This window comes from Colletotrichum tamarilloi (genome assembly GCF_030869305.1).
Source record: "Colletotrichum tamarilloi strain Tom-12 chromosome Unknown Scaffold_140.1, whole genome shotgun sequence".
NCBI lineage: Eukaryota > Fungi > Ascomycota > Sordariomycetes > Glomerellales > Glomerellaceae > Colletotrichum > Colletotrichum tamarilloi.
In genome coordinates this window covers 63,267-78,448 of record NW_026849523.1, presented here as the reverse complement: position 1 = coordinate 78,448, position 15,182 = coordinate 63,267, and the positions used below count along the sequence as shown (strand labels likewise).

The 15,182-nt window shown below is 38.0% G+C and overlaps 3 protein-coding genes across 3 annotated transcripts; 2 read left to right on the top strand and 1 right to left on the bottom strand.

Annotated features, from left to right (window-relative positions):
* Nucleotides 1–6,595: 6,595 nt before the first annotated feature.
* Nucleotides 6,596–7,553, bottom strand: CTAM01_14943 (short-chain dehydrogenase; the record flags this gene model as incomplete). Its single annotated transcript, XM_060530942.1, has 2 exons — nucleotides 6,596–7,395; nucleotides 7,460–7,553. 2 exons carry the CDS (start codon nucleotides 7,551–7,553, stop codon nucleotides 6,596–6,598), a joined length of 894 nt encoding a protein of 297 aa, XP_060374505.1.
* A 1,163-nt stretch (nucleotides 7,554–8,716) lies between these two features.
* Nucleotides 8,717–10,076, top strand: CTAM01_14942 (uncharacterized protein; the record flags this gene model as incomplete). Its single annotated transcript, XM_060530941.1, has 4 exons — nucleotides 8,717–8,896; nucleotides 8,981–9,483; nucleotides 9,559–9,629; nucleotides 9,691–10,076. The coding sequence occupies 4 exons, from the start codon at nucleotides 8,717–8,719 to the stop codon at nucleotides 10,074–10,076; spliced, it is 1,140 nt and encodes a 379-aa protein (XP_060374504.1).
* Nucleotides 10,077–10,660: 584 nt separating this feature from the next.
* Nucleotides 10,661–12,242, top strand: CTAM01_14941 (uncharacterized protein; the record flags this gene model as incomplete). The annotated part of the gene is made up of 5 exons (XM_060530940.1): nucleotides 10,661–11,059; nucleotides 11,201–11,374; nucleotides 11,517–11,941; nucleotides 12,007–12,040; nucleotides 12,117–12,242. Coding segments are annotated over 5 exons (1,158 nt in total), but the record flags the coding sequence as incomplete, so codon positions are not given.
* Between the last annotated feature and the right edge of the window lie 2,940 nt (nucleotides 12,243–15,182).

Genomic DNA, 15,182 nt, shown 5'->3' with positions numbered 1-15,182 from the left:
TCCTCGAGAGCCTGACGAAGCTGATCTTCGGTATATTGAGGCATTATATATAGAAGAAGACATGTGCAAAAGATGAGCCCATTTGGACGCGAATTGAAAATGTTGTGATAAAAGGAGGTTGGGGGTGCGCATTGGGTTGTGGTGGATTTTCGCGTTTTTGTGGGTGCCAGAAACAGGGGGGTGCCAGGAAGTGGGTATGTTGACTTAATAGCTGCGGTGCTCGTTACTAGTTCTAGAACTAATACGCTTCACCGGACCTCACCTATCCCTAAATATATAATGGAAACGTGTTAGATATAGACATCGCAGTCATGACCTTCATAAGCCCGCAAGACTAATAGCACTGCAGATCACCTCGTCTATCAATAAACGTTCATCATAAAGCACTAGTATTCATGGTGACTTCAGATATGTCGCTAAACAGATTTGCAGTGCCAAGAGAAACAATACAAAGCCGGCATGAACCACAAGTCGAACGAAAACACGCCATTATCGCCGCTCACTGCCAGTCTGGTACATTGATGGCCTTTTACTCGGGGTGTATCGCAGTACTATTCTCTCAGATTCTCACAAAACCTCACGTACTCTGTCCCGACAGTAAATCAAAGAGTTTTGCTATCCGGGCAGTACTGTTTAGCTAACCGGGCAATACCCTACTTTTCTAACTAATTATAGCGTCTAGATTACTAGAGTTTTTTTTTAACTTACGCGTCCCGTATTAGCTATAACTAATATAATCTCCCTATACTCTACCCGGGTATTTAAATTACTTTTAGCTACTTACGTAAAGTAATATAATTTATAAATTATTTTAGCTTTTATTATAATAATTAAGAGATCTTATTAAATCTCGATTTTTTTTAAAATTATTAAAACTACCCTTAACTATAGCCTCTTATTAATTAATTAAGTAAATTAAAGATTCTCTAATATTATAAATATTAATAACTACTTAGTATAATATTTATTACGTCTTGTTAACGTTAAAACGTTTTCTTTAATTATAATATAATCCTAAATAATCTTTTATAGTAGCTTAGTTACTAATTCGTCCTCTATATTATACTTAAATATTAAATAGTTATAATAAATACTTACCCTTACTAGCCGCGGGGCTAAGTTCGTAACTTTATAAAGCTATTTAAGCTATTTATTTAATAATAATAAACTACTTAATAAGAGGCTACTTAATAAGAGGCTACTTAATAATAAAATACTATTTATAAATATAAATATTAGATTTAGAATTTTTTAGTTACGTAGCTGCTTATATAAACTAGTTATAATACGGGGATTTTTAATTTATATTAGGGTATTATTAAGATCCTAAAAAGGTTAGTATATATTTTATAAATAAAATAGATCGATATACTAAGGGCTACTTAAGCTATTAATATAAATAAATATTATACTTTATTAACTAATTTCTAAACGTATTTAAAATCTTAAGGATTTTATAACTATAAAATAGTTTATACTAATTCGTAAAATACTTATAATAAAACTAAAAACTAAGTAGGTTCTTATTAATAAGTAACAGTATTATAATAAGAGTAATTCGGTATTAATAAGTTATAAAATCTAGAGCTTTATATCCTACTTATTTAATTATATTACTAAGCTATAGTTAGTAAAAATACTTATAATAAATATAAAACTTTATAATAATAATAGCCTTAATATACCCCCTTTTTTTATTAATTAATATTTCGTTAATTATTTAAAAAATAGTATAGAGGTTTACGTAGTTAGTAATAATATAAAACTTTAAGTTTTTATAAGTAGTTTTAATAAGCGAGTTCGTATATATATTAAAGTTCTTATACTTATTAATAAAGTACTAGGCTTATTAGTAGTAGAGGGGGATATATGTATTAACTAAGTATAAAAAAGCTAAAGTCTAATTAGTAAAATCCGCTTATAACTTTCCCTAAGTAGTATTAAAATTAACCTTTAAATTTATATAGAGTACGTATATTTATAATTAGTAAAAGCCCGTAAGTATATACTTAAACTCGGTAGCCTTAAGCTATTAAATAGTAAATAATTTATTAATATATAAAATCTTATTAAGTACCGTAGTTTATAAGTTATATAAAAAGGTAATAGTAATAATAGCCTTTTACTCCTTATAAGCTAGTATAAACACTTTAATAAATTCCTTATTTTTATTAATATTAAACTTATTTCAAACTTCTATAGTACTATTACTTAGCTATTTATATTTAATATTAAGGTTTATATTCGTATTAATATAAAAAATATAAAGTTAGAGTTAAATAGTAAATAGGACCTTAAGTAGGGCTAAGTATAGGGTATTTTTATAGTTAGTAATAGCTATATATAGTACTTAAGCTCCTACTTCTTATTAAATTATATTAAATTACTATATAAAGAAGTCGTACGATTTATAATATTTTAATAAAATAATAATAAAAACGTAGTTAAATAGCGAGCTAATATTTATAATATTAATAACTTAAAAAAGAGGTATTTTAAACTTATTAATCTTATATATATTATTAAAACTAACTACTTATAAAAAGCGCTTTTATATTTACTTATATTATAAGTAGGTTTATAATATAACCTCGGGTAAGTCGGGGTCTTTTTTATTTTATAAAACGTAGTAATAGAGGCTACGGGTTTAAATATTATAAAAGATTATTTAAATAAGGGTCTTACTAGCGAGGTAGTTAAGGCGCTATTTCTATAACTTATTATAAACGTTTTTTTATTTAAATTATAATAGTACGTTTATATAATTACGGATTATTATAAAAATCTCGTAAAACTTAATAATATTATACTTTAATAAGTTATTAATAAGGGCGGTTTAGTTAAAAAAAAGCTAGTAATAAGTAAGGTAAACTAATAAGTATAAAAACGGGCCGTAGTTATAATTTTTTATTTTAATTTTAAATATTTACTTTTTTTTATTTTAAGTATAAGTAGTAACTATATTTAATCAAAAGTAGCTAACTTTTTATATTTTTAATTAATAAAAACTAATACCTTTAGTTTAATAAACTAAGTCTTAGTTATATTATAGAATATAATACGTAGCTTAGTTATTAAAATAATTAAAACTATTATAATAAATAATTATAAAGCCGTAGTTATAAATAAAGGCTTAGAAAGTAGCTATAAGGGCGTTAATTAAATTAGTAAGTACGCTATTTATAAAAAGGTTTTTAATATATAAAAAAATAGTAGTATTATTACGAGGGCCTATTAAATCGACCTCTAGTATTAAAAGTTACGATAAATTTATTACTAATTAACTATATAATAATAATAACGTAATAATAGAGGTTAAAAATAGAAGTAATTAAGTAAAAGTAGAAGTAGGTAGGTAGAAGTAGAAGTAGGTAAGTAGAAGTATAATTAGAAATATACGTATTAAATAGTAGTAAAAGTACGTATTTAAAAAGTAGAGATTTTAAGCTTAGGCCCGCGGTAAGTACGGGAGGTAGATCGGGGAAGGTGCGCTAAAAATTTCCTAGCCTCTAGTTAGCTATATGGGCCATATTAAAGTAGATTACTGCCCGGTTAGCCAAACAGTACTGCCCGGATAGCAAAACTCAAATCAGACGTGACAGAGGCAATACCTGTCTAGTCCAGGTATAACTATCAGCTGAATGAAATGGCCAGATGGAGGGCCGCTTGAATAGCAGTTCAGACATTTCCGCATTTGGGGGAGGTGCGAGGCATGATGCATTCGGTGGCATACTGATTATACCTATATAGATCTGTTTCCTTTCTTCACTATTGGGTGTTACATAATACATTTTTGACTGCATGGACGCGAGTGCTGGCATTGTTCAGTGCTGTAGAGTAGACTATTCACGATACCTACTCAGTGCCAAAGGATTTTCTCTTTTCTCCCTGTCCCTATCTCCCTGTCCCTATAAACATGAGAATGAGTCGCCACCGATATTTATAGTAAGTGCGTTTGTCTCGATGGGAGTGTAAAACGTAGACTGCGGGGATTGCCTCCAGCCGATAATTGTCTTTCTCGTAAGGTGTTTCAGCATCTAAGGTAAGCATATGATCTAATTGAAGGACATCAGGAACACTGGCTGTAATGCTGTGCCCCTAATGTACAAATGACCATGTAGGAGACTTAGCATGATGTTGATGACCTTTATCTTTCAGAATTTTCACCTGTCAGGTGTCTCAGAAAGACTGCGCCGCAGAAAAGGCTGGTGCCTCTACATTGCGGTTCCTTAGAATAAACTTACGTCTACAATAAATACATTTGGTAAACTTGCAGTACTCACAAACCCCGCATGATTTGGAACCACATGAGACAGATATACATCGGGCGATGATCTTATAGCTCATCAGCGTTGATTATTTTCCAAGCCAGGACTATGTGCCAGACGTGGGGGAGAGAGAAACAACCTACGTCACGGCTACTTCGACTATGTCTATTCGAAGTCGGCGGGTTTTGGGAGCAAACTTCGGACATGATGGATATCACTACACAGCGTTTGCTTGTCTTCGATATTATGTAAAAGAAAAATTGTACATTCATGTGTCAACTCAGAAGAAGATTGTGGATGTTAGAGGGACGGTATGATGGAAGTCTTCACACAGAACTTGAGATGCCACTCTGACTAGGATCGAGCATCACCAGTACGGATCCCAGAGTTTGGCAAAGACTCGATATAACTTGAGAGGTTCGAAGCTTTGCATATAATTTTAGTCTGCTCATTTGTCGGCGGCTTGGTGAGTACCATAACGTACTTTATCTTATTGACACAGCTACATATTACCAGCATATGTTTCGAGTTTCAATTATCTACGCGTTCAAGCATAAAACAAGCGGAAGAGCTCAAGATATCATATCTTCAAAAGCCTGGCTTTCAGGTCTTATTACGTTCATTCGCGGCGTGTTTACTTGTTGCGAAGCGAGAATCATTGTTTACATCACAGATTCCCAACTAAAATGATGTATTTTGACTGAGATATGCCAATAGTAGTCGAGCTCAATCATGTACACTATTCATCCTCTCTTTCAATATGATCTAACCTTCAATTATGCGGGTCATAGCCCTAATTGGGCCAACATGCCCCGTTTGATTTTTCGCGCCTCAAGATCCAGATAACAGGTTCAGGATTGTCTTCCATTGCCCAAACGTTGAACTTCTTAGTTCAGTAACATTATAGTGGATCTTTTACCAAGTGTTGATCATGTTCTAACTGTGGAGGTATCAATGCCAGTCGCCGTCTGTCATAAGAGGGCGTTCAGTGCGGTAATCTCTCGTAATGTCTAAGTTCATTACCATGTAGCCTAGGTATATCAATTAAGTACATTAAGATCTGATAAATCAAGCCAAAGCTTCTCAGTCAACAAACAGTTGTGTCATGGACGGGTCGCAGCTGACTCTCTACATATTTTACTCAATGAATGTCTCCCAGATGAAACCCGACAAGATTTGAGAGAAGCTGTGGAGTTAAGACTTGTGCTACCTAGATTAATCCGGGCGCCGACCCTACCGTAAGGTACCCATCTGATCTTCGTCCAAGGGTGATTGTCACTGAACACTATGTTTTTTGGACAAACCATGATTGTTCCTTTGATGCTACCAGTGATAACCACAGTGCTCACGGCTTTGCAAGAGTTTGACGCTCATTGCTCAACACAATTTCGTTTCGCAGTTCCTAGAAGGTTGGAGACCGCTTGAAGCAATTTGACAAGTCGTTGGATAACATTCTTGGATCAGTTTGTCCATGGGTGGATTCGGGTTACATTGTTGCGGGAATACCTTCGTATCCCCGAAATGAGTGCCAAGATGCCGCCCCACCGGACCGTTCCTTCGGTCCTTTACACTACTAAACGCTGGTCTATGCTGAGCGCCAGTTGAGGAGAGATGGCACCTCCGGCTTGAGATTGTTGTGACCTACATTTCACCCATGGGTACTGCTAAGCTACTTACGAAATTCCGGGCGAATTCTCTCGAGCAAGGCAATTGAGACGAACTTGCTTAACCCCAACTCGAATCCAGCATTAATCCCGATAACGGTGGTGTGCCGTCCTCTGATCGTATCAGGCCAGATTATGACTGGCTCGGTTTATTCTTCGGATTGTAAGGACGCTAATGTCCAAGGGGTCTTGCCATTTCAATGGGGTGACTTGTGGCCTTGCGCCTACACAGAAATTGCCCCTCTTATAATCTATTTTTCTGACCGCCAATTGGTTCGCTCTCGAGAGCGTCTTCGAGTCGTTCAGTTGTTGAAGGATGGTCCCAACGGTGCCACGTTGGAAATGCTCTTAAACCTGGAGTCAGCCCCAGTGACTGCTAACGGACCCCAATTCTCTCCCTTCGACAACCTATCAGATCCTTGCTCCTCTTCACAGACAACATCGGTTGTCTTTTGCAGGGTCTGAAGAGCCCCTGCATAGGATGGTTTCGAGCGTGGGGTTCTTACGTGGTGGTCGCCGTGGCTGATTGAAGAAGTCTTCTGCGGTGCGAGGCCGCAGGCGCCGGGTCTTTAGAGTGCGGAACACCAATGGATGGAAGTCATATGCTGGTGGAACTAAACGTTGAGTGTTGACAAGGAAAATTTCTGCTTCAGTTCTGGATATCTAACTAGCCATCCACTGGCCGCCGTTGGCACTGACCAGGCATCCCGTCATCCATCCGCTCTCCGGGGAGCAAATCATGCCAACAATGCCAGCAATCTCCTCAGCGTAGCCAGCACGTCCGCCGTATTTCTCAGCCATTTCCTTCTGTTCATCCGAGTCCCATTCTCGGATTCCACACAGCGGTGTAAGAGGGTACCACGATGAAATGGCTTGCTTCGCATCCTCAGAGGCACCTCGGAGCATGTCCGTCATGGTGGAGCTGGGGTTGCAAGAGTTGACGGTGCAGTGCTCCTTGAGCTCGCGCGCCCATGTGCGCGTCATGGCCTCAAGGGCGCCCTTGCTGCCGCCGTACAGGGTCAGGTACTCGAGTCCAACCTTGGAACCGACGCTTGACACATTAACGATGCGGCCCGAGCGGTCGGTGGGCAGAAGGGGCTTGATTGCCTGCGTGAGCAGGATGGGTCCAAGGACGTTGATAGAGTAGACCTTGTGGAAGTCCTCAACGTTGACGGCTTCGAGAGGCATGGCGTGGAAGAGAGCGGCGCAGTTGACCAGTATGTCGACCTGCGGCTTGCCTGTCTTGGCGCTGGGCGGCATGTCATTCTTTACAACATCGACAATCTTGGAGCAGCCATCGGGTGTACTGAAGTCGGCACGGACGGGAATGGCCTTGACGTTGTGTGCCTTTGCCAGTTGCTCAGCGAGAGCTTTGGCAGGCTCGTCAGAAGACTCGGTCAGATAAATGAGCACGACATTGGCGCCTTTGGAGGCGAGGTTCTGAGCAATGGCGGCACCGATACCTTGGGACTTTTGTCAGCGTAGGTGTTCCTAGAAATCCCAGAAGAAAACGGGAGGAAGGCTCACTCCTTGCACCACCCGTAATGACGGCCGTCTTGCCCTCATGAACTTTGTATGGAGGGGCCTGAGTAATGGGAACGGTGATCTGTGATTTGGTCATTTTGTTTAACGGAGAGTACAACGTGTTGTTTGTGCTAAAGTGAGTTTACGCCGTGTTCGATCTTCAGGCAATTTTCAACCGAATCATATCACGGGGTCTGGGGACCATGGTTATTAAGGAAAATAGGAGAAAATGTGACAGCAGCAACGTGGTGCCTGTCAATCTGTCAGACCGTCCTCTCTCTTACCATTTCTGGATCTTCAGCAAATGCCCTAGACCATTTCGAGCCTGATAAGCAGGGACTTTCTTGTTGACGAATTTGTCCACTTGCTCCACTGTCGAGATCCAATGAAAGCATTGGTCGAGGTGGCATCGAGTCTTCATGGCCTGTATGATGATGGGTGATGTGGGACCGAGAAGGGGCGAATGCCGAAGCCATGACCATCGGTGTTCTGGTCTACACTCGAAGATCCATGAGTTCGTAGGCCGTAGCAATTGCAACATCAACTAAGGTATGAGTTTCGTAGGTAAGATCAGCAACAATGATCTTTGATGGTGCATGCCATCCTGGGTAGAGTTCACTGCTAAAGCTACATCATGCCATAAAGTCCATCCGCACACGTGCGCCACGGCATGGTATATAATGTCCTTGATTGTCCCACCCAGCGGAGCCGGAAATCCGGCAAACGGGTCAAACATACGTTACCTGGTCATTTTACCAAAAATTGCCTCACAACTCCGTTTTCAGTCACCTCTTTGGGATTTGATGATGGTGCTGAGTATTACCAAAATCATCCAACCTGTAGAACCCCTGGTCCTGTCGAAGCGAAAGGCACCCTTCCCTGCGAGTAGGAGCTTTTCCAAGGGTTGCTCAAGGATACTTCAAGGATTTTAGCGACGCCTAACATCTTGATTGAAAAGTATCCAGGAGTTTTTCTGCCAGTGATCGGCGCGAAATGGGTGACATTGGCTGGCAACGTGTGTTGAAGACCACTTCCATATAACCCATCTTGTATGTCCGCCAATCTGTCAACGATAGGTCTAGCCAGAATCGACTCTTGCTCACATCTGTGGAGTAGTTTGTTCGCCTCGAAGTTTGGCTTTTTCTTGTCGGCAACTACACGATCGTCCACTAGTCACTTGTTTTGGTGACTTGCTGTCCCCGGCGAAGCCCATCGCAACCTAAGAGCCAAGACTGTGAGACAGAGCTACTTGAAGTCAACATGGTAACAGAGGACCCTAACCGACGGTTTGTCTACCAACTTGAGGGCGTTGGCCTCAGCCTATTCGTGGTCTCTATTGTTGGTGGCGTCGTCTCTTTGATTGTGGTGTGCCTGAGGACATTCATTCGACTGCGGGCGAAGACGTTTAGTTGGGATGACGGCTTGATGCTCGGTGGTTTGGTAAGCTTAATCTTCTTAAAACCTTCTCGCAGGACTTTAGAGCATTGCTTTCCCTATTACGCCCATGCTGACTTAGGCCTGAAGGTCGTTTACCTCGTCGATGTCGCACTCGCCTGCATGGGAGCGCTGAGTGGACTGGGCACGCGCAATGCAGACCTCAGCCCAGTCATGTTGGTCGAATCGATGAAATATTTGATGATTTGGATGATGCTCTACGTGGCAGTATTGTGTACGATCAAAACTTCGATTTGCATCACCACACTACGGATCGCTACTACAATGCCAAAGCTACGCACTGCCGTCTACATCTTGATGGGGCTTACTGTCGCCACATTCTTCACAACCTTCGTCGGGATCCTCTTGTTATGCCGACCTGTGGAAGCCAATTGGGATACCAGCATCGTGTTAGAGGGCCGTGGCGAGTGCTCGCCAGTAAGCTCTATGTTGGCGCTGTCATACACTTCAACCGTCAGCACCATCGTTACCGACCTTGCCTGTGCCGTGCTCCCGGCTATCATTCTCTGGCAGACACAAATGAAGCTCTCGACAAAGATCATGGTCTCTTTCGTCCTTTCTTTCGGCTCTTTGTAAGTATTTTGCCCAGTGCACCTGTCTGAGATGATCTTGATAGCTGATTCCTACCGTTTCGGTCACATGATTAGTGCCTCAGTCTCAACCATGATACGTACTCCATACATCGATCACTACAACCATCCACTAGACGATCTTGCCTGTATGACGCTTCCATTGGTCTGCCATGAGTAGAGTAGTTGCTGACTTGAATCGCTTAACAGTCCACATTGCTAACATCCCCCTTTGGTCCAATATCGAGACTGCCATTGGATTCATCGCCGGCTCTCTCCCTGCTTTACGTCAATTCTTCATGCACCGTCGCTCGCCACGACCTACAACTTTGGGTCAAACAGATGCATCTCATGGCCTCCACCCGGGGTCAGTTGGGCTTGTTACTATTGGCGGCTCAGGAGTGACATCCAAGAGCAAGATACGCAAAGGCACAAATTACGAGGACGACGAAGCAGGACAGGGAGACTGGACGCGTCTCGATGAAGACAGCGTCTCGGAGAAAGGAAGCACAGCACCTGTTCGAGGCATTCGCAAGGACATGACCTTTGAGGTTTCGTCTCTACCAGGACAGAAGAATGGCCGGAGTAAAAGTTAGTTACACAACGTAAGTAATATGAGGGAGAAAGGAATTCCCACCCCACAATATCGTTCTGATATCGGACACGGTACTGTGACGGCTCAAAAGAATAGGTGGCTCTAGACCGATCCAAATGGAACGCCTAGTAGCTGTTTAGGCCCGTTGCTCAGAGATTATGCTTTTGCATATACTTGAATGTTCGAATGGCGGCTATGGACATTAGGAGGGCCAAAGATAACTTGCTTGTTGTGCGTCTACGCAGTCAGCGCTAAGCTTTGTTCGGCTGTATCCCGAAGAACCTAGCGTCAAATTGTCAGACTCGGGCAAGAGATAACAACTTGAACTTCGCTTATCTTGATTACATTTGGACATGAAGCTGACACCTGTCCCCCACACCTACGTCCATCCTACCTCGCCTCGAAGGCTTAGCAACATCACTAGCTAACTATTTCTGATTCTTTGTTCTTCCACCGCCATACTGCCCTTCTTTCTCAAGTACATAACACAACTCGTAGTCCAGCTATTAAGCTGACACTTTCATGTCTCTCCCACCCTTACCTCGTCTAGAGCCGGCTAAGTTCCGCTGATATCCTTCTCCAGACGGACCCAGCTCTGTGAGGCGTCTCGCTGTCGGCACCGAGGCTTTGGTCGGCTTACGAGAGCCGAACTCTCGTGGTCAGTACGACAACTACCTGAACACGTCTCTCCGAGTTCATGTTCCTGGGATCTCGTTAGAAACTATCGCGCTACAAATCTCCAACGCCCTTGTCAACATTCGACTCCAACACCCTGAGGTCGGATGCTCCGTCACCTGGGCTACCGACCAAGATCCTCCCTTCATTGTCTATGATTCACCGAGCTCCGACGAAGTTGCCTTGAGTTGGGGCCGCGGTCTTGTCTCATCAATTGCAACGGATAGAACTGGGCTTGAAGTTGCCGCTGAACTTTCGGAGGCGCGCCAAGAGAGACCTGAGCCGTTACCCCCGGTCAAGGTCTATGTCGTAGCTCAAGTGCCAGAGACAGGCACTCCACTTGAAAATGGCGCTCGAGTGGACGTGCTCTGTGCATTCAACCATATCCACTGGGACAGTATCAGCTCGCGCATATTCGTCGGTGACTTGTTGCGCGGTGTTGGCCAATAGTTCAACGCTGGCGACCAGAATCTAGCAAACAGTCCTTTCCATCATCCTTGGGGCAAGAAAATTGCCAACCTCAACGAGCCGGTCCTCGATGCATGCAAAACCAACGTGGATGCATCAGGAGAAGATTATGACAAGGCACGAGATGACTTCATCACCGAGTTGCTCAGAAGTGCGGTGAGTAGTTCTGCATATTCTTGGCGGCTTGACCATCCACAGCCCGTCCCAAGCGAACATGGTTTCCGTGGTCACTAACTCCTCGAAGACAAGTTGGGGGCTTCCTGTAACGAATACTACAGGCACACCTCGAACTATATAGAGAACCTTTACTACAGACGAAAGTCAGGCCATCTCGAAGGCCATAAAGAGTCAGCTCGGACCCCAGTTCACCTTCACTCACCTCGGCCATGCCGCCATGGTGCTTGCATTACTGCGAGTCAGCCCCTTACCAGGAGATGCCTCGGACGCCCTGTTTCTTTCTTCGCCCTTGCCAGTCAACGGGAGGCGATACTCAAGTGGCAGCAATGCAAGTATTCGTTATGGGTCGTGTCAGGCGGGCGCGTCGGTGGAATTTGCACCACTCCGATCGTACGCTGTCGATGAGAGAAATCCTGAAGCAGTCAGAATGACACTCGCAAGCCTGGCTCATCATGTCAGAAACAGCTATCAGCATTGGCTGAAGAACGAGTTCCAATTGGTCATAGACCAGGTTAAGAGCAACTTTCTAGCGGGGTTTCTGGCATCGTGAGTAATCTCCCTCCCCATTTTCAATTTCAATGTTTCCCTGGTTCTAAAGCTCTTCTGCTTAGAGCGCCTTCGTCCTTCTCACCGACAAGCTTTCCGGTACGAAGTCCCAAACACTGACAGCCTTCATCGAAATAACCCTTGGGGCATTTCTAACACGTCTTGCAACGTCAAGGCCTTCGTCAGTGATGGCATAGTCGACAACTACATTCCAGGAGACGTTTTCGACTCCAGCGATGAAATGATCTACACCGTGGAGAGTTGCAATTTCCACCTGACGACTTATTCCTCTGATGTGTAAGGAGACCAATATCCTAATTCCTGGCTTCGTTTGATCTGTCGAGCACAGTTGGTTCAAGCGTGTGATATCTTCACTCTTAACCATTGTCACTAACTATTTGGAATCTAGGCTTGTTCGAATGGACAGTTTCAAAGGTCAGACTAGTCTTTCTATATCAGGCCTCGCCGTTAGACCCCGTTACTTAAGGGATAGCTTAAGGGGTATAAAGAGGGGGACTAAGTAATAAAGGAGTAGCTTAAGTATATATAGAGCACTAATAATATATTTTAAAAAAAAAAAATTTAATAATTTATTTTTTAAACCCTAATAATAATTAGCCTCTATGAGCTTTTTTTTTATATTATATATATATTAATAATTTAAAATCTTTATTTATAAAAAGAACTAAATTAAGAACTTAAAATATTAATAAAAACGAGATATAATAAGAGAGTATAATTAGTATTATAATAATAAAAAAAAATAACTCGTTTTTATTAAATCCCCTAAAGTTACCTCTTTTTTAATAAATAATATAAAAATAGAGCGTAATAAAACGAATTACGTAATAATAATATAAAAGGACCGTATTATTAAAACTATTAATAAATTTTAAATAAAATAATAAACCTCTTACCCTTACTCGCTAATACCTAAACTAAATAATAAATAATAAATTAATAAAATTATAAAAATAAGAATAATAATTAGAAAAAGAAATTTTTATAATAACGTATAAAGAGCAATTATATAAAAAATAAATAAATTTAGAATACTTATAGAGCTCTTTAAATAGCCCGGCCTTTGTATTAAGAATTATAATTTTAATTATAATAACCTTAAATATTAATTTTAATATAAATAAGAATATAAACCCCTAAATTAAAAATAGCTTAATAAATAAAACTATATTTAAAGCGCTATTTAAGTAATAATAAAATAACGAGTTTATACTACTTAAGCCTTTATTTATTAGCTCTTTTTTAATTTAAATAAGTATTATAAATAGAATATTTATATTTAAACTACTATCCCTTTTTAATTTATTATATATTAATAAATTAATACGGGACTTATAAAGCCTTTTATTTAATTATTATTATTATTTTAATTTATAAGCTTAATAAATAAAAATAAATTATAATAAAATAGTATATATAATTAGCTACCTAAGTAATAGTATAAAAACTTCTTAAATATACTATATTTTTAATTATAAAAAGGTCTTTAAGTTTATAATAAACTAAATTAAATAAGAAAAACTAAAAACCTTTTTATAAAATAACTTATTTAATCCTATTAATTAAGGGATAATAATAGGGGATTAATAAGGACGCATAACGAATTAATACGGACGTAAAGCTCTTAAAAACGTATAACATTCTCTACTTCTAATTAGTTTAAAAATTTATTATTAATATATTTAGATTTTATTACTTTTTTTTAAAATACCTATCCCTTTTTATAATCTCTTTTACGTAATTATACCTTAAGAAAGCTTTATTATAAAACTATAATTAACGCATTTTACGTCCTCTTTTCTTTAAAGTTATACTAATTTATATATTATAAAATAGCTTTTTTAATAACTTATATACTAAGCTTACGTTACTAAGCTTAATTTAATAGCTTAAATAATTAAAGCCGTCCTATAAAATACTAACGCTTTAATAATAATAATATATTATTATCTCTTATTTTAAATAGAAACTATACTAACGTTAGTTAATTTTATAAAGTTAGTAATCCCTATATATATAATAACTTAATAAATAATATTTTATTTGAGCTATTATAAAAAACGTAACTACTATCCTACTATTTATACCGATATATTAAAATAGAACTAACCTTTTATTTTAATTAGAAATTCTTTAATAAAACCGATATTCTCTAGCTTTTTATTATTTTTTAATTCTCGTTAGTACGTAGTCCCCCCCCTTTTAATAAAAAGTCTTAATAGCTTATACTCTACTTTATATACCGTTTTTTAAAAAAAATATAAACTACTTAGTATACTACCCTCTTTTAAATATTACTAGAGCCTAGTCCTTCTTCTTTTTATAATAAATCTTAATAACTAACTTAGCCTATAATAAAATAGTTTAAAAATATTCTTTAGTTTATTATATAAGTTATTAAAATTAATAAAAAGTTAATAACTAGCCTTATTTAATAATATAAGTAAAGCTATTTATAATAAAAAACGTAAGGTTTTTAAATAAACTTATTACCCTATTTACTTTTATAATAAAACCCTCTTTTAAGTCTATTATTTTTTTAAACCGTAGCTTCTTATTATACTTAAAATAATAAATTATCCTCCTCTCCTTTAAATAAAACTCTAAACTTATTAATTCTTAATAGCTTAGAGCTAATAGCGAATACTCTTTTTAATTAAGTTAATACTTTTACTAAGGCTAATAACTTTAGTATTATAAAATATTATAAATATAAATAAAATAAAAAAAATATTTAGTATATATTTTAATATAATTAATATAAATATCCTAAGCCTAGTTATAATATAAGTTTAAAATAATAAAGATCTTAAAAATATAGCTATAAGTAGAAGTTAATTATTAAGGCTAAGGTCGAAGGATAGTAATTATTATAATAATATAAAAATCCCTAATATAGCTAATATAACTATAAGCTTAGCTTTAAAATATTTATATACCCTTTTTATTATAAACTTATTTCACTAGTTAAGAATATTATTAAAACTATAAGCTAATAAGTTAAGATTTAGGTACATAATATACGCGCTATTATTTAAAAATAGTTTTTAAAGTCCTTATTTACTTAGTAAGATATTTATAACGCTAGGGCTTATATAAACCAAAAAAAACTAGTTAAATACTTATTAATAATAGCGTTAATTAAGCTATTTAATAAACGAGGGATCCTATATATTATTAAATAAGTAGTTAATAAGCCTAATTATTTAATTAAGCTTAT